This window comes from Lithobates pipiens, unplaced genomic scaffold (assembly GCF_037356315.1).
Source record: "Lithobates pipiens isolate NorthernLeopardFrog02 unplaced genomic scaffold, aLitPip1_a1.2 Scaffold_30, whole genome shotgun sequence".
Taxonomy (NCBI): Eukaryota; Metazoa; Chordata; class Amphibia; order Anura; family Ranidae; genus Lithobates; species Lithobates pipiens.
Genome location: NW_027507791.1, coordinates 5,953,294 through 5,978,365, shown reverse-complemented (window position 1 = coordinate 5,978,365; position 25,072 = coordinate 5,953,294). Strand labels below are relative to the sequence as shown.

Genomic DNA, 25,072 nt, shown 5'->3' with positions numbered 1-25,072 from the left:
CCAAATGACTGTGCCAGAAGGTTTGAGACTTGTCTCTGTTTTGTTTGGCGTATTGTAAGCGGGATACTTTGTGGCATTTGTGTAGTAATGGCTTTCTTCTGGCAACGCGACCATGTAGCCCATCTTTCTTCAAGTGCCTCCTTATTGTGCATCTTGAAACGGCCACACCAGGTGTTTTCAGAGAGTCCTGTATTCCACCTGAAGTTATTTGTGGGTTTTTCTTTGCATCCCAAATTTCCCTGGTAGTTGTGGCTGACATTTTAGTTTGTCTACCTGACCGTGGTTTGGTTTCATGAGAACCTTCATTTTCCACTTCTTGATTAGAGTTTGAACACTGCTGATTGGCATTCTCAATTCCTTGGATATCTTTTTATATGTTTTTATACAGTTCAACTACCTTTTCCTGCAGAATCTCTGCCAATTCTTTTGCCAGCAGCTATGTTTAGGTTGGTGGTTTGTGTCAAAGTAACATCCACATTAGTGGCAGGAGCCAAGGTTTCCAGCAGAACATTCCTCAAAGAATCACACTACCTCCTCCTTCCCATACTGCATCCTGGTGCCATCTCCTCCCCAGGTAAACGCACACACCTGGCCATCCACATAATGTAAAAGGAAAATGTGATTTCATCAGACCACCTCTTTCCGTTGCTCTGTGGTCCAGTTCTGATGCTCATGTGCTCATTGTAGGTGCTTTTGACCATGGACACGGGTCAGCATGGGCACCCAGACCAGTCGGCAGCTGGGCAGCCCCCCCCCCCCCCCCCCCCCATGCATAACAATCTGCAATGCTCATTTTTTTTTTTTTCTGCTTTCAACATCAACTTCATGGACAACATGTTTACTTGCTGCCTAATTTATCCCACCCACTTTCAAATGCCATTGTCGTGAGATAATCTGGTTATTCACCTAACCTGTCAGTGGTCATAGTTATATATCTATCTATCTATCTATATATATATATATATATATAATCTATATATCCTTTATGTGCATAGGATTGTTCTATTTCTAACAGTAGGTATGCTTTTTAAATTCACGTTCTTAAAGTGGTTGTAAACCCTTACAACACACTTTGACCTACAGGTAAGCCTAGATTAAGGCTTACCTGTAGGTCCAAGAAATCTCCTAAACCTATACGGTTTAGGAGATAGTTGCCCGAAGACAGGAACCGCTGTCTACGGCGCATACGCCGTAGACAGCGGCGCGCAGGCGCACTGAGCGCGGCATCGTCAACGACGAAGATGTCGCGTGTGTCGGCTCCTGTGCGCATGCGCAGGAGTGACGTCATCGCAGCTTCGCCGAATGACAGCGGCGGAGCTGCGAGACCCACCGAGAAGATGGCTGCGCCGGACTACAGGGGACAGCGGTGACATCGCTGGCTCCTGTGTCAGGTAAGTGACACATAATGGACTACTATGCGATGCATATTAGTCCATTATGCTTTGCCTTTGCAGGGAATGAGAGGAAGTAAACCCATTAGGGTTTACTTCCTCTTTAAGTGAGTGTTTGATGATTAGACTCTTAAATAACTTGAGTCTCGGTAAACTTTAAAGAAATATCATTTTAAAGTGGTTGTAAAGGCGGATGGTGTATGTGTGTTTCTTTTTATTTTAATGCATAAGATATAAAAAGCCTTCTGTGTGCAGCAGCCCCCATAATACTTGAGGCCCCTCTCTATCCAGCGATGTCCACAAGTGTCTTAGCCATCCGAGATTCTTCTTCCTGATTGGCTGAGATGCAGCAGCGCCATTGGCTCTCGCTGCTGTCAATCAGTGTCAACTACCCAATGAAGAGCGGGGCAGGTGGTGCCATGTTGGGGCTCTGCGTCTGAATGGACACAGGGAGCTGTCACTCGGCTCGGTTGCCCCCATAGCAAGCTGCTTGTTGTGGGAGTACTCAGCAGGAAGGAGGGCCGGGATCAGAGTCCTGCTGTGCCTTGCCAATAGCAGGCTGAGGAAACTTCCATTTTGGTTGTGCAGCAGTGAAGGGGGCGGACACTACCGACCAAAGGTGTGCCCCCTACTTTCCCTCATCCTGCTGCTGTATCGCCTGCAATCACCAGTGATGCCCTGTGCTTTACACCAATCTTGTGCCTGCAAACCTCCTTGCCTGGGCCAACATGGCTTTTGGGGGCCATGTTCCTTGCACTTGGCCCCATGTATGCGCTATAATTTGTAGTTTAACGTGGTTGTAATGTCAAAAGCCTTCTGTGCTCATCAGATTCCCATGATTACTTACCTGAGCCCATCTCTATCCAGCGATGTTGCAGGAGTGTCCTGGCTGCCTGAGACTCTCCCTCATTGGCTGAGATGGCAGGGTGGCGCCATTGTCTCTAGCTACTGTTTAATCAAATTTAGTGAGCCAATGAGAGGGGGTGGGGCCAGACTGGGGCTCCGTTTCTGGTCACAGGCAGCTCAGCTTGGGTGCCCCACATAGCAAGCTGCTTGCTTTGGAGGCACTCAACAGGAGGGAGGGACCCAGGAAAAGGAAGATCAGGGCTGCTCTGTGCAAAACCATTACACAGAGCAGGTAAGTATCACCTTTGGGCATTAAAAAGAACAATCATTTTACCATTTTATGTGTGTTTCCATTTTACCGGCCTCAAAAGGAGTTGTTCATGTATCATACAAGGGATAATCCTCTATCTTTTTTTTGTCTCCTAATGTAAAATGTGTGTATTTTTTTTTTTCCACAGAATCACATCTATGCTGCCCGAAGAGTGTTTGACATGTTTCTTGCTCATTATCCATACTGTTACGGTTACTGGAAAAAATATGCCGATCTAGAGAGGCGCAATAACAACATCATGGAAGCTGATGAGGTAATTTTGATGTTGAGTAGGCATTAGATGGGGAAGACTGGACTTTAGTCGTGTTGGAGACTGCTTCAGGCCCTACATAAGGTCATAGCAGGATTATTACTGCAACATTTGTCACTCAGCGTGACATTTGTGCTAATATCTCCTTTCTTTGTTGACAGGTGCATTAAATCTCTACAGCTTGTCAAGCTGTGCAGTGCAAGCCTCTATTACACTGCAGCTTAACACATAGGACAGGGCTTTTCTGCCAGTCGTTGTGTGGTGGCGTAGATTTAACCATGCAGTTATACTTTTGATACATGTAACTGAATATATGTTCAGACGCTGCCAATGAGATTCTAATGGGTCTGTGCCTTATGGTCTGTACCCCCAAAGCCAGCCCTCTGCTCCTGCTAAGAATACAGCCGCGCATTGAAGACCAAGAACTCTGCAAGTGGAGCTCAGAACATGAGCCATGTTCTATCCAACCTCCACTTCAATGGTAATGGCAGATTTTCAATGAAATTCCACATTTTTAGCATTTGTAAGGTTGACCGGATACGTGTGTTTGTTATGGAGCATTATCTGTATCATTCTCTTCGGTGTGTTTTTTTTTTTTTTGCTCTGTAGGTCTACCGGAGAGGAATTCAGGCTATCACTTTAAGTGTTGACCTTTGGATACATTATCTTCAGTTCTTAAAAGAAACTTTAGATCCTGCAGATCCCGAGACCTGTAATACTTTAAGAGGGTGAGATACTTTTGCTCATTTGAGGAATATTTATATACTAAGAGTTGCTGTACGTTTAGGCTCTCACAAAAAATCGCAAACCATGTTAGAGAAGTTCTAGTCTGGGGGGGGGGGGGGAATTAAGTCAGCAACTACAAATACTAGGGATGCACCGAAATTTTGGCTGCTGAAACGTATCGGCTGAAAATGGCCCTTTTGGCAAAAAGCCGAAGGAGAATTTTCGTCGATACTGGTGCCGAAAATGGGGCGGGCCTGCTGGGCTTGGCCCCACCCCTGGTGCCGCCCATCACGGGGTGTCATTCCGTCTTTACCTCTCCCCTCCCTCCCTCACCCATGCTGCAGGCTGCCTGTGGGGTCTCGATGTAAAGTCCCCCTCTCCCCAGCGGTGGCGGCATATGACTCCTCAGCCGATGTGTAAATCGGCTGTGCAGGAACTCGGTCGCACTGTTTACTGTGAAAGCAAGGGAGAGATGTCTAGCAGTGTGTGCTGTGCTCTCTGCCTCCCCCTACAGTGCAGTACCCTGCATGGAGATTGAAGGTACAGAGCTGCAGCTGGCAATTTTTTAAAAGTATGACTTCCTTTGTCACGCAAATCGGTCTTAAAACCATAAGGAGGTTAGCGTGAGGCTAATATAATTTTCTTGTAAACATTTCCTACACACTTTTTTTTTCTCACCAGATATGTTTCTCTTTCAGGACATTTGAGCATTCAATCATGTCTGCAGGCTTAGATTTTCGATCTGACAAGCTGTGGGAGATGTATATTGCCTATGAGACTGAGCAGGGAAATCTAAGTGGTGTCACATCCATTTACAGTCGCCTGCTTAGTATTCCGACACAACTCTATGCTCACCATTCACAGAGGTAAGTGACGATTGCCCAGCAGTCTTGTGCATTACTGCTTGCTTTTGCTCGCCTCATTTGTTTAGCCGTGTGATATAGGTGCTATTTGGGATAGAAAAACGAAATGGCTTCTCCCAGTGTTTTTTTCTTGTCAGTAAAACTCTTACTACTCTTTCTTTGGGGGAACAAGACGGTCATCCTAAGACAAAGTATGTCTACAGACCTCCCCCCCCCCCCCCCCCCCCCCTCCTCTAGATCATGGAGGGAGTGGGGAATAATGCAAACTGATGACTGTTAAAAGCAAGCAGCACAGGTTTCACACTTATGTGCAAATACCAGTTAGAAATCTAGTGATCCTATCAGATATAACTGCTTTCAAATGTATATTTAAGAGAGGTATGACTTTTTTTTTTCTCAATCTTACTTGCCTAGATGGCTGAAGCATCGGTCCCCTGCCGGATCGAAGGCTGAGAACCAATCGTTAAAACACTCACTGGAGTGCTGGGCTTTGGAGGGAGGTGGGAGCAGCTGGCTTAGGCTCTCAGCAGCTCACCTGACAGGCTGTGCCAGGTGATCGGTCCAGGCATGTGGGCAGATTCCAACTTCATTGTTGCAATCTTGCCCGAGCCTGGAGTTGGCTCTAAGACATCAGCGGACTTTGGCCTGCTGTCTGCTGAAAACATGAGTGCAGAACAAACTGGCTGCTTTGGCTGTACTTCTCCTTTTATAGAATAAGTTCACCTTTTGTAACATGTTACACCCTTTTAAAAAGGTGAGCATATCCTTTAACTGACCAAAAGGCAGCAAATTGGATGATTTATTTTTACATTCACTTTGTGGAAGTCCTAAGTTTTGCAAGCACGGTTTAGCTATAGCTATTGAAGTAGTATACGTTTTACCTTTGTTCATAATAGTCCTCTGCCAGACAACCGCATTATACAAATATGGTGCAGCCCCTATTGTACTGACAGCGTGTACTTGCCTGTTGTGTTATAATGTTGCTTGTGACCCTTCTTTCCGAAGTGCTTGTATTGTGCCATGGAGCATGTCGCCTAACATTTTTTTATGTGACATTTGCACAGTTTTGAATGACCGATGCAAAGGTGGTTTACCTTTCCTTACCTTTGTTTTTTTTTGACATTTAAAATGATTGTAAACAATTGCCTTGTAAAAGAACGCATTCAGTTTAAAATGAAAGCCAAAACCTTTTTGTATAGATTTAAAAAAAAAAAAAGTATTTAGAATTATCTTTTTTTTTTTTTTTTTTTATCACGTTCCCTCTGTTCTCAGCTGCATAAGAGCTAGGAGGAGGAGAAGCATCAGCATGCTGAACTTCCCAGTGAATCGCCCAGCCCTACAGCTTAGCTAGAGAACTGACCACAGCGTGGTCAGTTTTTAACCTTTTCATGCGGAGCACGTTCAGCTATGTGGCCTCTCGGCACCGATCAGCCACATATTTGCACGCATTAGCGCCCAACAGTGCACGCCTTGCACATTCCTGGCGCAGTGGTAGATTCTTTAATCTATTTCTGCCTACATTATAGACTAAAGGACAGCTAGAGCGCTGCTCTCTGGTTCTGGGAGGCTATCCATGGACGTCCGATGTGTGTGCCTTGGCCCTGCTCTGTGACCACTATATCCTTTCTGATCGCAGTAAAGGGTCCATCAAAGTGGCCCTTTACCATATGACCAGCTGTGTCCAATCATGGCTGGTCACATGTAAACAGACTTATCGGCGTTCCTTTCTCTGTGGAAGTCAGTAAGCGGAAAGGAGATCCCATAACCGACCAGTCTTGACAGGGCGCAGTGAGTACATTGTTTACAACACTGTTACACTGAGGGCACTGGTATCTTGATGATTGGTGCAGCTGAAAAATTATTTATTTGCAACATTTTATAACACATCCTAATTTTTGTGTTTCCTACATTTTTTTTAATTTTTTTTTTTATATATTTTTTTTTTTTTTTGCATTTAGCAAAAACCCCACTCCTGATTAAATGCCACGAATGAAAGCTGTATCGGTCTTAAAATACAATTTCATATAGGTACAGTGTTGCATGACAGAAGAATTGCCATTCATAGTGCAACAGTGCTGAAAATTGTCCTGGGCAGGAAGAGGGTGAAAGTACCCTGTATTGAAGGGGTTAAAGCATTTTACATCAGATTGCAGAGCATAGTGTAAACGGCTGGTACTCACAAAATTTGAAGACTTGGCAGTGTTTTTATTAGTTTGCTGGACTTTGTAAAACTGAAATAGCTTCTACATCTTTATTTGGCTGTTCCTTATGTTCGGATTGCACCTGTTCCATATTGATATGGCATCTGTAACTGCTAAGAACCTGTTTGAAGCTGAAAATAAATATGTGTAATATGAGGCAAAGGCTGTTCCCATCATGATGCCACTTCTTGCAACCATCCTGTAATCTTCTGAAAGTTTGTTGTTCTTCTGATCCTTGATTTTATTTTATAATTTTGAAAATACTAGTTTTTATATTCAATTTTTTTTCCTCTTTTTCTTCATGGTTTTTCAAGTTGCTAAGCATTGCTTTCTTTAATGCTTTTTCTAAACCTAAGAAAAGTCATTTTTCATCTGTTCCTTAACAGACTTAAGAAGTTTTTAAAGTGGTTGTAAACACTTATACCCAATGAAGTGACCGGCCTCAAATGATAGAGATGCAACAAATCCTACATAAGTTGTACCAGTTTATCTGCAGCCCTCTCATCGACAGCCATTTCGAGTGCGGAATTTGTAAAGCTTGTTTGAGCTTCCAGAATGCAGGGGCGAGCAGCTGAAGTTGCTCTGTAGCATTCAGTGAGACTTGATTGGTGGGAAGGGACATAACCCCAGCACACAGCCTGTGATTGACAGCCTCTCTGTTCCTGTGTGCTGGGACTCCCTCCCCTGTCACCTTTTCATCAGGGAAACGATTGCTGCTATTCCAGGGGAGTAAATGAGCGGCCTCAGCCTACATTTCTCCATCAAACCACACACCCTGATGCATTTTTTCCTGCCCACCTGGACTTAGTCAGAGTCCCTCTGACTAAGCCCCAGTGGGTGTGGTGAAATGTACCAAGGTGTGTGGCTGGTGGAGCCAAGTGTGCTGAGGCTGCTCCTTATTTATAAACCTGGGCTGGTTGTGTGTAGTGGCGATACTTTTCCTAACTAAATTTGCTAGCCCTCTGGATTGAAATTGGGACAAGCCTTGGACCCCATGCTCTGTGACACAGGGGTATGCTATCGCTCTACTTTGTGCTAAAAGCAATATAACCAGTCACAGACAAATGACACTTGGTGCTCTGGATTGAGACCAGTACACCCTAGATTAGGATATACTTTCTTCATATTTCACGTCAGAAGTAAAGTTATACTGCTGCTTCCAGGAGGATTGCATAAGGGCAAACAAAGTAACCCAGATTTACCCTTTCGACCAGCGTGCCCCACTTTTTTGCTGGTGCCCTTGGAAGATGGTTGCCTAATCTTCAGTTCTGCTTTTATACCAATGGCTTTGCTACAGAGGACAATGACTCCAGCTCTGGAATTGGGAAGTCCTTCCTTCCCATGTTATGTAAGATTCAAGGGACAGATGCCAGTTTGTTGGGTTGGGAGACTGTTAACAAAGGAGTCTTCTCTGTCAACATCAAATTTTTGGGCATTTTGGCTGTCTCTGCAGCATTGGACCATCCTAGAGGATCATCTGAAAGCCACATTGGTGGCCATTGCAGCGATGTACATCAAACGGGGAGGACCCAGCAGTCTCCCTGCAGCAAAAGTGGTTGATTGTAACCTGTTCTGGGCAGAAGTTCATGTTCCAGCCTTGTCCACTGTCTACATTCATACAAAATAGGCAGAACAGCTAAATCTATGAATTGTGGTCAACAGCAGTGATGTCATTGGCCTATGCCCACTGCTCCAGTTTTTGGAGGGGATGCTAGTTCCCGCACCAGAAGTATTTGGGGGGGTCGAAGCTTTGCAGGGATGTGATGGCATAGAAATAACGCTAAAGGGTATTTGCATTGAGATTTGTGTAAGCCCGGTCCATGTAGAGGAGAAAACATGTTAAATATAGCTTTTTATTACGTATCCTTTTCTTCTACTTTAAATACACAAACTGCTAAAGCAAGCTTGTGAGACTGTTTTGTGTATGGGGCCTTTTTGCTTCCTGCTTGCAGGCCTCGTCGGTTTAGGATTACAACTTGAGCCCCCAGCTGTTCTCCATATGATATAGGCTCAATTCCTAATGTATTTGTGTAGCTCAGTACTTTAGGAAATGCTCCATAGCTTCTTTCTCTTGGATAAAATATCGTTGGTTGCACTGTTTACTATAGGGTTGATTACCAAAGTACTCTGGCCTTTCTGAAATGTCAGTGTGGCCGGTTGGAAAATTTATTTCACTGAGTTTGGCCCACTGTTTCATTTAAAAGTGTGTGTGTGTGTGTGTGTGTGTGTGTGTGTGTGTTTTTTTTTTTTTTTGTTTTTTTTTTTAAGATTCATTCTTGCCTAGGTGGATGCTGCATCGGCGATGTTCGGTGGCTCGGTGCAGAGGCGGCAGGGGACAGATGCAGCATCGGTCTGATGCTGCATCTGTCCCCCGCTGTCTCTGTACATTGTTGCATGACCACAATTGTAATTCAAAATTTGACAGCGTTGAAAATTGGCCTGGGCTGGAAGGATGTGAAAGTGGCCAGTGCTTAAAGGTGGTTAACACACATTATGAAATTAATTTGTTCTAGGGTGAGGCTTTAAAATTTACTTGCCTTTACCGAAGAGTTTGCAGTTCTTTAGCGCCAGTCTTTTGGGGCCTTAACACACTGCACTCCAATTTCTCTGGTTCAGCTTTACAGCTTCCTGTGGTACTTTTCTATCTTCTGTTTTAATTTATTAGGTTATGATTTAGTATCGAACTACAGTTGCATGTTTTTTGCTGGCAGCTAATACAGGAAGCTATGACACGGTCAGGAATTATGGCTATACCCTGCTTGGCATTGTGAAAGTAGTACCGTATGTAATGGCAGAAAGGCAAAGTCCTTAACAAGAAAAAGGTGTTTTTTTTTTTTTTGTTTGTTTTTTTTTCTCAAATGTGTTTAGAGGTTTGTTTGGAGTTCCTTTTCAACAACGTCACGTTTTGATCAACTGCCACGAGCACAGCACGCCTTGGCTTGCCAGACACACAATGGGGAGGCTTTACCTAAACCAGAATTAAAAATCTGGCGCAGCTGTCCGTGGAAACCAGTTGGCTTCTAAGGCCTCTTTCACACGGGGCCGATCTTTGATGATCTGCCCTATGAACATCTGCTTGCTCAGCGGGATCCCTGCTGAGCAGGAAGATGACAGGTCAGTCTCTGCACACTGTGCATGGACAGGCCTGTCAGAGCGCCGATCTCCCCTATGGGAGATTGGAGGACAATGGACCGCAGAGTCCATCATCTGATCCTCAGACGGATGGAAAAGTAGGTTTCTCCTCAGTCACTTTTTCAGAGCGGGTCGCATGTCAGGGGACATGTCACCGCTGACATCCGACGCGCCGTATAGTCTATGGAGCATCCATTCAGGTCCACCTAAAAAAAAAAAAAAACTGACTGGCGGACCTTAACGGATCGTTCGTGTGAAAGAGGCCTAATTTTTATTTTATTTTTCTTGAAGCTTAATTGAAAAAGCTTGAGTTAGAAACTGGCTAATATGCACACCTGCAGCAGATTTTGCACTCTCCAGTTTTGGTAAATCCACCCCAATGGGACGAAGCACATCACCTGGCATGGACCTCTGTTTTGGGTATTGGTTGGTTTAGAAGAGCCAACTGGTGCTTGACTCATTGGCAGGGTAAACGTCTGGAATAATGCTAATAGTTAGAGATCCCAAAAAAAAAAAAAAATACAGAACAGAGAGCTTGACATTACTAGGCCTACCACCTAGATTTGTGGACATCTATCTTTTTACCTGCTTGAAAAGAATGTTTGTTTTAGAGAACTGTGCTTGCGCTGAGCTTGCTGGCAATCTAACTGTGCACTCCGCTGTCATTAACAGATTGCAGAGTTCATTTTCATGGGGGGTGAAGGAGAGTCCCCTGGACATGAAATGCTGCTTTACAGATTGAGTGAATAGTAGGTTGTATAAACCTTCCTTCCTTTATTCGATATGTATAATTGGTTTGTATAGACTCAAACACTGCACTGAATTGTTCTCCATCTAGGTTTAAAGAACACATTCAAAGTAATCTTCCAAGAGATTTCCTTACGTCTGAAAAGTTTATTGAAATGCGAAAAGAGCTGGCTGATATGAGCCAGCAATGTGGAGTAAAAATTGAATATCCAACTGGCCTGGAAGAGATAACTGACCCAGCAAAGGTGAGCCTTGACATTTCATATGTGACTTGAAAGTGTGGTTCTGGTTGGAATTAAATGGTGGTGGGCCAAATCGGAAATGCTTTCAGTTGCTCATTAAGTTATGTAAAATACTGTATACTTAAAGTGCAGATCCATGCAAAAGTAGAACTTCTCGTTTGGCACCTTTCTGGGGGGTTTTGGTACCCTGTCCCCACTTCTGGGAGACCAGGATGTGATGGATTACATCAGCAGCTCGGTCCTCCTCCTCCCTTCTGCCGTGCCAGTGAGAGCACAGCGCACTTCGCGCATGCACAGTTGGAACCCAGCTGTTCCCTTACCTGCAGCAGCACCCGACCAGCCGACATCGCATGTGGTGCCGACATCGCTGGACTGCAGGACAGGTAAGTGTCCCAATGTTAAGTCAGCAGCTATAGTATGTGTAGCTGCTGACGTCAATTTTTTTTTTTAAAGGGGGCGGGTGGAACTCCACTTTAACAGTTTTCTTAAGTCGGAAAATTGATCATTTATAATGGAGTTATGAAGCCAAAACCTGTTTTTATCTTGCAGTCCAGCCAAAGCTTGTTTCTGGATCACAGGCATGCAGTTCGTTTTAAACTCATGTGACCCGTTTTCAGCAGAGCGAATGTCAGTTGGTCCAGGCTCCATGACATCACCATCAGTGTCTGGATCCACCTAGATCCCTGGACTGACACTTGGCTCAGCCTCTCAGTGAGCTGCTGAGATCCTGAGTCGGCCGCTTCCACCCTAAGCGCTCTTGGGGGGGGGGGGGGGGGTGTGAGGAGAGCAGAGAGCTGCAACTGACAGTCTCCAGCTCTCTGCTCGGGGAGCTGTGAAAACTGAGCGATCAGCAGCGTTTGATCACTTAGTTCTCTGTGTAAGAGGCGCTGCATCCACCTAGGCAAGTATGAAAAAAAAAAAAAATACATCTTTTAATGCAGCCTTTTTCAACCAGGGTGCCTTCATGTGTCTTCAGGGGAGCCTTTGCAAAATACCTTGAAATTGCCCACAAAAAAAATGCATGTGAGCGGATGGATCAAGCCTGCCTGTTACACAAAGCCACAGTTTTTTGTTGTGCACCATTACAGCCTTCCAGCCACCAGTGTCCAAACAACCAATGATATCATTGGTTAAGTGGATGTTGGGCACCTTCCCCTTTTTACCTGCCCCTCTCCTTCAGCACCAGGATCGCATTGGCTGAGTGAGGGAGATAAACCGTGGGATAAGCAAAACATTGGATTACTAATTGGTACCAGTGTGCAAAGGTATATTTGCTTTGGAAGAATAAATCACTGCTAATGTTGGGTGTCCTACACATGTGGATGTTATGTAAAACTATTTAGTTTCAGTTTGTGTTGGAGTGGTCTGCCTTTATTGTGTGTAATTTGATTTAAAAGGGTACCTTAACTGAAAGTTTGAGAGACGCTGCCTTAATGCATGCCCTGCATTAAGGTAAAAAAAAATAGCCCACTACTTGTATTTCCCCTTCATTTTCCTAAATGCTTACCTTGCTCCAGTGCTATGCCCATCTGCAGTGGCACTGGTCTTTTTTTCCTCTCCACACAAGACAGAGGCAACAGCAGGATTTCATTGGCTCTTGCTGTCAATCAAATCATGTGAGTAGGGGGGTAAGGCCGAGCCACGCTGTGTCTATAAATGCATAGAGCCCAGCTAAGGAGCAAGCCTGCACATCTTCTCGCATAGCAAGCGGTTTGCTATGGGGGCAGATATAGAAGAGAGGAGCGAACAGGGGATCTCCATAGAGGTTTGAGGCCACTCTGTCCAATACCATTGCACCAAGCAGGTATGAATAACTTTTTACATGTTAAATACCTTTTCCAGCGGCTTTACCGTATGTGTTAAGTTTTTGTTTCGCTTATGTATAGTGATCTCCCTGTAGCAGAAACTTAATGAGACTTGAGGAACTCCTACCTGGAAAGTGTATCCTAATATCCTAAGCTCTCTATATGGAGAAAGGGATGTTGTGTAAATGTAGAGATTTTTAAGGTTTGTAAAGTGGACAAAGTCATTCTTACCCTGAACCCACTGTTCACTTTCTTCAACCTCCCCTGTTGATCCAAAGTCAGAGAGCATCAAACTCTGTGTAAGCTTTGAAATCGGATGGCGCTTGTACTTGTGTAGGCTTAAAGTTAAGTCTCAAGTTTTTTCACCTTCATGCATTCTATGCAATAAGGTGAAAATCCTGTGCTGCAGCTGCCCCCAGAGTCCCCCTTTTTCTTACCTGAACCTGTTTGTTTCAGGAATGAGCCCAGCGCCTCCAGCCGCTGTCTGTCCTCACTGGATAGATTGACAGCTGCAGGAGCCATTGGCCTCTGCTGCTGTCAATTAAATCCAGTGACACAAGAGCCGGGGGCCGAGGCCTGTCGGTCAGTGGACGCAACAGCGAGCACTCATGAACAAGTCCGAATGGGTGCCCCCATGCCAAGTGGCTCTCTGTGGAGGGGCCAGGAGAGCTGCTGAGGAACCCCAGAGGACGATCAGGGCTGCTTTGTGCAGAACCCTTGGACAGAGCTCGTAAGTATGACATGTTTGTTATAAAACAAAAAAAAAAAAAAAAAAACCTTTACAATCGCTTTAATAACTTTGTCATGGCAATTGACCTCTAGTAACAAACTGGCCACTGCCGCTGTCCTTCACAGCAAGGGCAACACAAAACGAAAAATTCCCAGCTCAACTCGCCAGCCAGTCTGAAACTAACAAAGTTTTCCTGTCCCAACAGTATGAATTAAAAACAGGGTTTTAGTTGGCACACATTTGCATTTTTTAGCAATTGATCTCTAGGCCTGAGCGCTGCATTGTGGGATAAACTGAGGAAGCTGGCTACACCCCAATGAGTAACAAAAACTGTATTGCCAAGGACAAAATCATAGAATCCACCCAGACCCTCCATACTTTGATGTTTTACCTGAACAGGGCTGAATCAGATGAGGCTAAGCAGGGCGTAAGGAATATTTATGTAGCATACATAAAAATTCGCAGATCACAAACATGTCTGTGTTGAAAACGCACAATATAACCCAATAAAAATGTAATAAGCTGCATTGGGTACTCTCACTTTACTTTCACTAGGGCTGCTTGCAATATTACCTGCTGATGTCTTCATTCTGGAATTGTGCTGCCCTCTCCTGAAAGCCCATTTAATCATGTGAGTCGTCTTTTTTTTTATTTTTTTTTTATTTTTTCCCTCCCTTTTTTGGGTTTAGACTCTTCTCTCTCAGCTGAGGTTTCTCCTTCAGTCATGCGGGGGCCACAAGCACTCCTGCACTTTTCCCTGCAGGTGATGTGATTTACTCATTGCCCTTGAGGCTTCTGATCCATTGTCTGCAAAGACTTGTCCAATTTTGAATTACTCCAGTCTTTAACCTTGCCCCCGAGGAGTCCATCTACTCTTGAGGCCGCGTACACACGCGGGGACTGTTCGCTGAAACTGTCCGCTGAAACCAAGTTTCAGTGGACAGTCCGCTCGTGTGTGGGCTTTCAGCGGACAGTTTCAGCGAACAGTCCCGAAATTCCGAAAAACTGTCCGCTGAAACCTTGTTTCAGCGGACAGTCCCCTCGTGTGTAGGCTTGTTCGTCAAACAAAGTTGCGCCCATGCTCAGAAAGGATTTTCACGCCGAAAGTTATAATGCAGTGTATAGGACGTCGTATTTTTCGTCCCGTCGTACGTGCCGTTCACGTCATCGCACATGGTTTCGTGTGTGGCCATGTCCGTCCATGCTAATTTTGAGCGGACTGTTTGCCGAAACTGTTTGACGGACAAAGTTGGGCGAACAGTCCCCGCGTGTGTACGCGGCCTAACACTTCCAAATTAAGGCCCCTTTCACACTGAGCTGCCCTGGGCATTGGCGTTTAAAGCTGCGTTTTTAGCAGTGTTATTCGGCCACGAGCAGGGTGCTTTTAACCCCTCCACTAGTGCCCAAAAAGTGGTTAAATCTGCCCACAACGCTGCCGTGGTGTTTTGCCGGCAGTATCACGACAAGTCTACTGAGCCAAGGTGGATTTCTTGACCCATTTCTTGAGGCATAGCGCTTTAAAGTATTGCATTGCCTCCTGTTCACTTGCACAGTTTTGTATCCTGAAGCTCTGAATGTCTTTTTGAGCCCAGACATTTTTTGGTTTCCACCAGGTCTGTCATCACCCCCCCCCTTCACCATAGAGACTTTCTGGCTTCTGTGACCATCTTGCATTTTGCTATGGCATCCCTCGACTACCAGTTTCTGGTCCTGCCCTGCAGCCTAGCCCCTGCAGCCTAGCCCCTGCATCCTGGGTGTTTACGGTTTACCTGTTACACTCTTGGCATCCCCATTGTGGGATATTTAGATGACCTATTGTGGAAACAGTGTATTTTACTGTGCAGACATTGGAGTGGTTTGAGTGAATTCCATAGAACAATGCTATAGTAGTGGCGCACACAACCATCAGCGAAGAACCAAAAGTCTGGTTAGCAGCAAGAAAACTATATCGGTTTTTGTCTTTGCCAAAACTGTTCCAATGGGCAGTTCTAGTTAGCCAGCAACCTCTGTACCTTGGAGAATTGTCCCTAGAGATCCTGGCACACCTCCAGGTTTTTCAGGTGGGGGGCACTGGATGTGGATCTTCTGGTTCAGCCACAAATTGGGTAGGTTTGTCTTCAGATACATGGATCCTGGTGCAGAAGCAGTGGATGTTCTCATGGCTCCGTTTTGGATAAGTACACCCTGATCTATGACTTTCCACTGCTAATGTTTCTTTGTCTGCTTCACTGAATTGTAATAGAGGACATTCCAGACTTAAACATATGTGATACCCCAATCTGGTAATAGAGTTCTGGCACATGCTCAGTGGGCTCTGTTGAATCGATCAATTTGCCGTCCCCTTTTATAGTCCCTGGCTTTAATGGCATGGCTGTTGAAGCCCAGGTTTTGAGTTGGCTGTGTCTGAATCTGTGATTCTTGTGATATTAAGAGCTAGGAAGGCTTCTTGGAAGGTCAAACAAAGCCACAGAAAATTCCCAGCTCAACTTTCCAACCAGCTTGAAACCAAATTATCCTAACAGTTTGTTAAAAACGGGTTGTTTTTTTTTGCACCCATTTGCAAATGTGTAAGCTGCAGAACCACTTATAATCGTAATGTTGACGTCTAACCATGTGTCCCAATCCGAGAGGATTTTCAAGTGAGTGCTTTTGGGTGAACTAACTTTTAGGCCAGCTTTTTTGTTACTTTTTAAGTTTGAGGTTTTCATTTGTATTAAGATATGTTTTGGTTTCTTAGCGCACAACAGAAGTCGAAAACATGCGACATAGGATTATTGAGGTGCATCAAGAAATATTTAACCTCAATGAAAATGAAGTCCATAAGAGGTGGACCTTTGAGGAAGGAGTAAGTATCGATTTTTAAATTTTAATACATTTTTGTTTTAAGAATGAACTTTAACGTTATACTAAACACACACAGTTTCTTGTTCAATATTTTGAAGTTTTCAGGAAGAACAGAAAAATGTGGGGTGGGTGGTGTACAATGTCAACCGTATAGTTGGAAGTAGTCTTATGTATGGGTACATATGGAAAAAACAATAAAACGCTTAGACATTGAGATCCATTTCAGTGGTTGACATCAAGGTTAAGCGGGTCATTTGACACCCTCGGATACCCCATCTGGGAACAAGCTGTATCATGAGGGGAAGACAATTCAGCCAACCTCGAGGCTGCCTTCGCACCTGAGCGTTTTCAGCTCATAAAACTCCCAACAAGCAAAATCCCATTAATTTCAGTGGCACCTGTTCATCTGAACATTTTGTCACCTGAAGCAAAGAAAAAAAGAACATGGGCTTCTTTGAGGCAGATTACAGGTGTTTTTCTGCCTTTTACTTTGTGGCCTGTACAAAATCGCTGTAAAAACGCGGCAAAACGTTCAGGTGTGAATGCAGCCCAAATCTCGTTTAATGGGGTTGTAAAGGCAGAAGGTTTTTTCTTTTATTAATGCGTTCTATGCATTAAAATAAAACTTCTGTGTGCAGCAGCTCCCCTAAAACTTATCTGAGGTCCCTCTCTGTCCAGCGATGTCCACGATTGTCTCAGCCGTCCCAGATTATCTTTCCCGATTGGCTGAGAAACAGCAGTGGTGCCATTGGTTCCCGCTGCTGTCAAAGTCAGCTAGCCAATCGGGAGAGATGGATCGGGGCTCTGTGTCTTAATGGACACAGGGAGCTGCGACGTGGGGCACTGAACAGGAGGGAGGGGCCAGGATCACATAAGAGGGACCCGAGAAGAGGATCTGGACTTCTCTGTGCAAATTCACTGCAATAGAGCAGGCAAGTATAATTCATTTATAGGGGGGGGGGGACGACACAAGACTTTACAATCAATAAGTATTTTGTAGCTCAGTAAAGAACAAAAGCTAGTCAAACAGTGGTCCTTAAATGGACAGAAAAGTAAACTGGTAGCACAACAGTAACCATGTATTAACAAAACCCACATTGTTTAAATGGTTTATTAACCCACATGTCTTGATATAATCTAATCGGTCATCTAAGGATGTGTGTGTGGGGGGGGGGGGGGGGGGGGGGTAGTGCAGCACTAAAAACGTTTAATGTGCCCTAGGTATACACCTAGGGCAAAGGTGAGCACAATAAATGGTTGTGCTGAAAAGTGCAAAATTACTCAGATATTTAAGTGTTTTTGTGACGGTGAATATTAAGTGCACCAAAAATGAACCTAATTAGATCACAAATGTCAAAAGGTCAGATGATCTATTAATACTTTTGAGAGAATATATATATATATATATATATATATATATATATATATATATATATATATATATATATATATATATATATATATATATATATATATACTAATCACGGGTGTGATATATATATATCAGGAATATGCATATGAACTCAATGAGATAATGAGTCCATCAAAAAGTAAACGGCATAGTGGATTCATCCAACATGAATCACAGATATTGGTAAGTCTCTAAAGCATGCAAGTTGATATTCATACACAGCACCCAGGACTGTGCTTCCAACACTCAGGTAAGGGATGGGTACTCTTAACCTAAGATGCGGATACACACAACAGCGGCGTTGGGTCAAACGGCATGGACAGAGGTTGGCATCACAAGCCACAAACTCCTGTAGTTGGACTGATGTGAGCGTACACTTGCAGCAATCTGATCGGACCACAATCCAGGGAACAAGGACTCAACCACGATATTCCTGGTACATGTAGTTCTTCTCCTTTAATGTAAAAATAAGGATCCTAAAAGAAAAAAAGGAAGGCTGCCACATAGCGCAGATCAAAACGTGTTATATTTAATAATGGAAAATTGGTAGAAACATCACTCAAGATGCGTACATAACATGTGATCACAGGAACTGGTTTAATAGGCGCAGTGTATGGTGCTTAACAGGCTGTGTACCGTACGCGCTTTGTCCAATGGGACTTCGACTGGGGTATGAGCCTGCTGTCGCAGACTGCGCTATAAATTTAACAATGACTTAAATGGACAAAAATTCAAATGCCTGATTATTAGCCCAACTCAACAGGTGGTGTACGTTACTCCCCTTGCTTTGACTACCCAGTCCTAGGAGCATGGTGTGCGTTTCAAGCCTCGCTTCTGCTCGCCTATAACGTGTGCGTTGGTCTAGGCAATCATGGGACTCTTGGTGTCTTTTACTGTACCATGATAGTCCAATCGCCCTCTCTATATTTTTGTGGTAGCCTTTTCTAATAATCAATGGGAGTCTAGCATTGAGGTCACGTTATCATGAAAATCTGCTCACAATCATGCATGCGTTGGTCGAGGCTACGCATTCCTTGTCGTAGAATCACATGACCAGCGTCCTTGCCTGGGCGTCGGTATACAACATCCAAATCGAATAATGGCTATGTGTGTGAATGGCAATACACCAAGGGGACACATGCTGGAGCATGATACGTCGTTAACTACGTCGTGACGCAAATCAAAAATAGCCCAGCTCGTGTGCATCTCCAACTAGCAAATGGCTATATGGCAAAACTCGCAACCGTCATAGCCACATCAAATAACGACCAGTAATGCAACTCGAGGAGAGATTATAAGCAATGATTATACAATTGGTCATGCCCCGCAAAGAAAAAACAAATATTCGTAATGTCTACTATTATACAGTATCGTCATGGCCACAAACGATTTGAAACATGCAAATATATAAAAATGTCAATAGATAGAAAATCATAAGACATTGATAAAGGGCTAAAAAAGTAATCTAGAATTCAAAAAAAATCTAGGCTTTGTTAATAAAAGCATTAATGTCCCAGTCAATATTCATTCCATAAGGTGAATAAGATCTAAGCCGGTGTATCTAGAATGTCGTGAAACAACTCATGGACAATACTCGCATCTCCAATAAGAGAAGAATTTGTCTGTTTTGGAATTTTGTACCTAATGCGTTCTTGTGGTGATGGAGGTAATGTCTGGGTATACTGTCAGAGTGGCTCAGGTGGTAAAATGTTTCAACTGGTAAATTACAGAAGTGGACTCAAACGACTCAACTTCCTTCTCCCACATGCATTATGCATACTAACATTGCATTTGCGTCAAGGATAGTATCCTTTGAGATTGTGGGGGGAAAAAGGTCTGGTTGGGGGATCAATGACTTTTGGGGCAATCTGGCCCCTCAAAGATGGGGCTCCCCTATAAATAACTCCAGCACGATCGGGAAAGGCAGGGCCTAACACCTGGTCGTTCTTAAAGTATCTTCCAATGGTGATAAAAAATATATTTTGTGTTGTACAGAAAATTCGGCCACAAGACCATTTGAACTTGGTATCTAAACACGTTTGGGTTGTTCAGTGGTCAGTGTGCACTTATCCATTAAAGAAACCTTGCCAATCTCCTCGTTTATGGTTGTTGGATGTGGTAAACTTTTATCCACAAACCTAGACTTAAGAATTAAAGCCTGATGATGAAAATCTGATAAGTTGGTACAGTTGTCTAATACGCAATAGTTGGCTATGCTGGACTGATTCAACCATGAGCCATGATGGCAGTTATCGACCAGAATGTACACATTCCTGTCGATAGGTTTGAAAAAAGTCCTGGTAACTAATTGGTGGTCAATAATGGAAATTTCCAAATCTAGAAAGTGTATTGAGGTAAAACTAGTCTCATAACTAAGTGTGATGCCTCTCTCCTTGTTAAGAGCAACCATGAAATCCTGCAAAGACACCTCATCACCCTTCCATAGGAGGAGGACATTGTCTGTACACCTAGCCCATAGTTTGGGTCCATTAAGGGCATAGACTACATCCTCCTCCCACTGGGCCTTAAAAAGATTAGTGAGACTGGGGGCAAATTTACATGGCTACTCCTGTTGTAAATAGTACTGGTTATTAAACCAGAAGTAATTGTTTCGTTGTGAATTGCAGTAGTTTCATAATGTGCTTTTGTTGGATAATGGGTATTTTGTCACTTTGAGACAAATAATCTACAGCTGAAAGTCCCAGCTCATGTGATATAGAGCACTGCAACGTCTAAAAGACTAATGGTATCCCTAGTGCCTTTTGAGATGGGAGGGAATGGAGTACACTGGAAATCAATATAGTGTCCTATATGAGATTTCACAGAATCGATCCCACTGACAGTGGATCGGGAGGGTGTACATGGTCTTTATGGACTTTAGGGAGGTAGTACATTATGGGTATACGAAGGGCCATGGATACCAAATACTCCTCTTTATCCAAAATCCCTAGCTGAAATCCCCTATCAACCAGTCCGATCAATACCTTTTTAAAGTCTAAGGTGGGATCCTTTGGCAATAGTCTCTAGGTGCAATTAGTCTTACTGCTGGTGCTGGCAGCTCACTTTTTTCCTTATGAGTACTGCAATAATTTTCTATATCGCATCTGACATGTCCCCCTGTTTGTGTGTTGTATAAAAAAAAAAAAGCTGGACATACTTTATTTGTGAGTGCTGATCATCAGTGGCCATGTGACGTGGCACCTTTCTCCTCTCCCTGTCTGACATGAGAGGAAGAGAGAGCCGGTGCGTCGTGTGCTCAAAGTATAAACCATTTCTTCCTTTTGTATAAAAAAAACATATACAAGGGGACATATCATTAGAAGAAAGAATAGATTTAAAGGCAAGACTTGTTGCAGCAGCAGGAGTGGCGGGCCCCGACACAGGAGCTGACGTGCAGGGAGGGGCGAGGAGGGCAGAGGAGAGACTGCAGGGCTGTGGATGACTAAGGCACGTAAAACTGATCACGGTTTTAGGGCTCAGCAGCCAGGATACACTGATACACATCGGTTTACATAAGGGAGGGCAGGATCGGTCAGGTAAAAAAAAAAAAAAATCGAAATACCTTTTTACTAATGGATATACTGTTGTCACATGACCCAGATCTTTCCCAGCCTGTTTGCAGGGAAATACAAGCAGGAGGGGCTTCTTGTCTGCTGCTGATCGCATGTTCACAATGAGTGAAAATAAAATAAAAATCACCAGATTGTTTTAAATTGTTAAGCAAATGTATATTTGGTATAAATAAAATGGTGTGGGTGGATTTCTGCCAGTCAGACTGTGCCACGCCAGCCTGTGTCTTAGAATAAGAGGGAGGTGATGCCTCCATTAATCTACATGTAATATACCGCCCCTATTGTATTTAGCTGGTTACTGGACTTGTAAGAGAAACCACTGTGTATATGCCCACATGTGACGCTATAGTCTTATGGGCTGCTCAGATGTGATGGGGAGAAAATGTTAAGGGTAGAATTAAACAATGAAAACCTGAGCATATGCAGAGTTGCCACCACAGCTGCAAAATCCCTAGCTGAATTGGGGACAAGAACAGAGGGGTCGGGGAGGGAGAGCAGCAGGATCACGAGGGTGTTTTTTTTTTGCAGAATACAGAAAACAAATCTGAAAGTGACTTGAGTGTGAACAGCATGTACTACACCATTTATCAATAGTTTTTTTTACAATGTGACTTTAGTGACATTTTAATGTTGGTGCGCTTCCCTGTGTAAGGGGGGTTGGGGGGTGGTTTTGTTCTAGTAGCTCACATTTCAGGGTAAAAAAAAAAGCACAAAGGTCTTTTGCTCAGTCATACAAAGTTTTTTCAAATGATACACTAGATTGTCAAAAGTATTGACACCTGCCTTTACGTGCACATAAACTTTAATGACATCTTAGTCCGTAGGGTTCAATATTGAGTTGGCCCACCCTTTGCAGCCATAACGGCTTCAACTCTTCTGGGAAGGCTGTCCACAAGGTTTAGGAGTGTCTATGGGATGCTTGGACCATTCTTCCAGAAGCGCATTTGTGAGGTCAGGGACTGATGTGGACGAGAAGTCCCGGGTCACAATCTCCACTCAAATTCATTCCAAAGATGTTCTGTTAGAGATCAGGACTCTGTGCAGGCCAGTCAAGTTTCTCCACCATAAACTCTCTCATCCATGTCTTTATGGACCTTGCTTTGTGCACTGGTCCAAATCATTGGGTGGGGGTGGATTATAGTGTGGGGTTGTTTTTCAGGGCTTGGCCCCTTAGTTCCAGTGATGGGAACTCTTTAAGGCGTCGGCATACCCAGACATTTTGGACAATTTCATGCTCCCAACTTTGTGGGAATAGTTTGGGGATGGCCCCTTCCTGTTCCAACATGACTGCACACCAGTGCACAAAGCAAAGTCCATAAAGACATGGATGAACGAGTTTGTGGTGGAGGGACTTGACTGACCTGCACAGAATCCTGACCTCAACCAAATAGAACACCTTTGGGATGAGTTGGGCGGAGACTGGGAGCCAGGCCTTCTCGTCCAACATCAGTGCCTGACCTCACAAATGTGCTTCTGGAAGAATGGTTAAACATTCCCATAGACACGCTCCTAAACCTTGTCTACAGCCTTCCCAGAAGATTTTTTTTTTTTGTTTTGTTTTTTTTGTGAACCGGGGCATTTAGGGCCAGTTCTCACCACATGCAGTCCGGTGCACTTTTGTTAGTTTTTTTTTTTCTGCATTAAAAATACATGGTTTCCAATGGCATAGTTCACACCGGTGCGGTCAGTTCCAGGGTGTTACAGACCAATTATTTATTTATTTTTTCCCTGAACTAGACTACTGGAAAAAGATAACGCATAAATGCGCTGGGAAGCAGCAAAGCACCAGACCCCAGTAGAGAGGGGGAAAAGGTGTAGGGGGTGGGGCAGTCAGTAGGATCTCCAGAGTGTACATCTACCACTTTTTTTTTTTTTTTTTTTTTTCCTTTTATAACTTTTCTTCTTTCTTTTTTGTAGATTAAGCGTCCCTACTTCCATGTGAAAGCTTTAGAGAAAATCCAGCTGAATAACTGGAAAGAATATTTGGAATTTGAGATGGAGAATGGGTCACATGAGCGTGTGGTGATCTTGTTTGAGAGATGCGTCATTGCCTGCGCCCTCTATGAGGAGTTTTGGATAAAGGTATGCCCCCCTGCCATCCTCTCCTCTGTTATTGCCTTCCAATTTTGACACATTGAATTCCTGCCTAACCCTGTATTTTCTTTGAATTTTGTTTATCTATAACTGTATCTATTGCATTAGGGGGATGGTCTGCTTGCAACCAGATTTGACCGCTACATATGCCAACAGCGTTGCCTCCCTTCGCCCTTCCTTACAGAGTCTAGTCTAGTGGTTCAATAAAGGTGCTGAATGGGTTTAAAACAAGAATTCTATTGTTCACGTTTTACATTTCTTTTGTTCTTGGTGAAATTAACAGTGTGTGTCCATCTCTTGTCTAGTACGCCAAGTATATGGAACGTCACAGTGCCGAAGGAGTAAGACATGTCTACACCCGGGCCTGCACCATCCACCTACGGAAGAAGCCTTTAGCTCATTTACTTTGGGCTGCATTTGAGGAGCAACAAGGTAAGATGCTAGTAACACACATAAACAGCATGTTTGGAAGCTATGTCTATGGAGCCATCTCCTATACATTCTCTAAAGCATTATGGTCTCGGGTCATGGGATTTCTAGATATTTAGCAGTAAACTGCCAGAACCATTTTTGCATGGGTGTTTTTATTTTTGTATTTTATTTTCTTTATTTTTCTTTTCCCCTTTTTTTTTTTTTTTTTTTTTTTTAATTACACGAATGCTTAAGTAATTTTAGTCCTGAAGATTCCATTAGAAAAAGTAACTTACGTTTTTTTTTAGTGTTTAATTTAAAAAAAATGATTATCACATGGGGACAAAAAGTCACCCGAATGCTTCCTGATGGAATCTGATGGGAGTAGTCTGCTTGTCAGATGTGTACACCACTGGGAATGTGTGTAGGGGGGGAGAGAGAAACACTGGCAAGTCTGTATGATTGGACCTGGCAGCGAAAGGGTAAAAGAAATATGCTTCCACCTCAGTTGGGTTTCCTTAAAGGCTAAATCCAGGATAAAAATGCATAAATTGCAGCCTATTTTTCCTTAGATGTGTGGTTTAACTTTTTATTTTTTTTACCTAGTAACACATTTTCTATTCTAGGGTGATTGTTTACTGTATTGTTTCTACAGAGTTGTTACCTTAGGAATGATGTAACTGGTAATAGCCAGCACATGTGGATAACACGGGGTTTTAGCATACATGATTTCTGGCAGAATCGGCAGACTTTTTTTGTGTGTGGTGTGTTTTTGTTTTATTTTTTTTATAGCTCTGCTGTTGTAAAGGATTACCATACACTGGCGTCCTCAGCCTAGTTTTTGATCCAACTGCTTTTGAACGGGATTAAACAATGTGGGTCTAACCTGCTTTCCAGACTTGGTTCTGGTTAAATTGTCTGCAAGTGCTTTTCGGGTCCTGAGCCCCGCTGGCATTGTTGTTCGGTCCTTAAAGAAATGGAGTCAGGCTGGTTGGGTTCAGCACTTCCCTCAGTGGTTAACAGTGGAACTGTCATCAATGACAACAGCTGAATGGCTCTTGTAGGAAGTGTTTGATCCACATGCCCTTAGATGGACAATGCCTCTCTGGCCTAGCCTTAGATGTTCTTGTTAAAGATGTTATTGGTAATAAGATCACTCATCTTCCCCAACAGAAGAAGCCTAAGTTGCTGACTGCAAAAAGCAGTCCCCCTCTGACCATCAAGTGACCTTTTCATTTCTAAACTAAACTTCGATGCCAAGATTCTCCCCTTACTGATGCATGACACCCCTGTCTACATGCAGTCTGCCAGATCCTTAGACAGGCATTCCTTGGTATGAGGGTGTTTCCTCACTTGGCCTTTTGCAAATGCTTGGGTATCCTTTGTGTTCCAAGTGCTCGGGTGTGAATGTTGGTGTCGTAGAGTTGCAAACCAGAGTTTTGTTCCCTTCCTTTTTTCTCAATTTTTTTTCTCCTT

General features: G+C 43.6%; 1 protein-coding gene across 5 annotated transcripts in view; it reads left to right on the top strand.

Moving 5' to 3' along the window:
- The window catches only part of PRPF39 (pre-mRNA processing factor 39), a 67,782-nt gene that overhangs the window by 9,296 nt on the left and 33,414 nt on the right, over positions 1-25,072 (top strand). For 2 of the 5 annotated variants that reach the window (XM_077463561.1, XM_077463562.1), the window contains exons 3-9: positions 2,696-2,821; positions 3,428-3,546; positions 4,243-4,410; positions 10,579-10,732; positions 16,002-16,109; positions 23,009-23,173; positions 23,491-23,617. In XM_077463561.1, coding sequence (XP_077319687.1) covers positions 2,696-2,821; positions 3,428-3,546; positions 4,243-4,410; positions 10,579-10,732; positions 16,002-16,109; positions 23,009-23,173; positions 23,491-23,617 — 967 coding nt within the window. Of the gene's footprint in view, positions 1-2,693; positions 3,300-3,427; positions 3,547-4,242; positions 4,411-10,578; positions 10,733-16,001; positions 16,110-23,008; positions 23,174-23,490; positions 23,618-25,072 lie in introns of those variants that run through there. The other 3 variants (XM_077463565.1, XM_077463564.1, XM_077463563.1) reach the window with 3 other exon arrangements.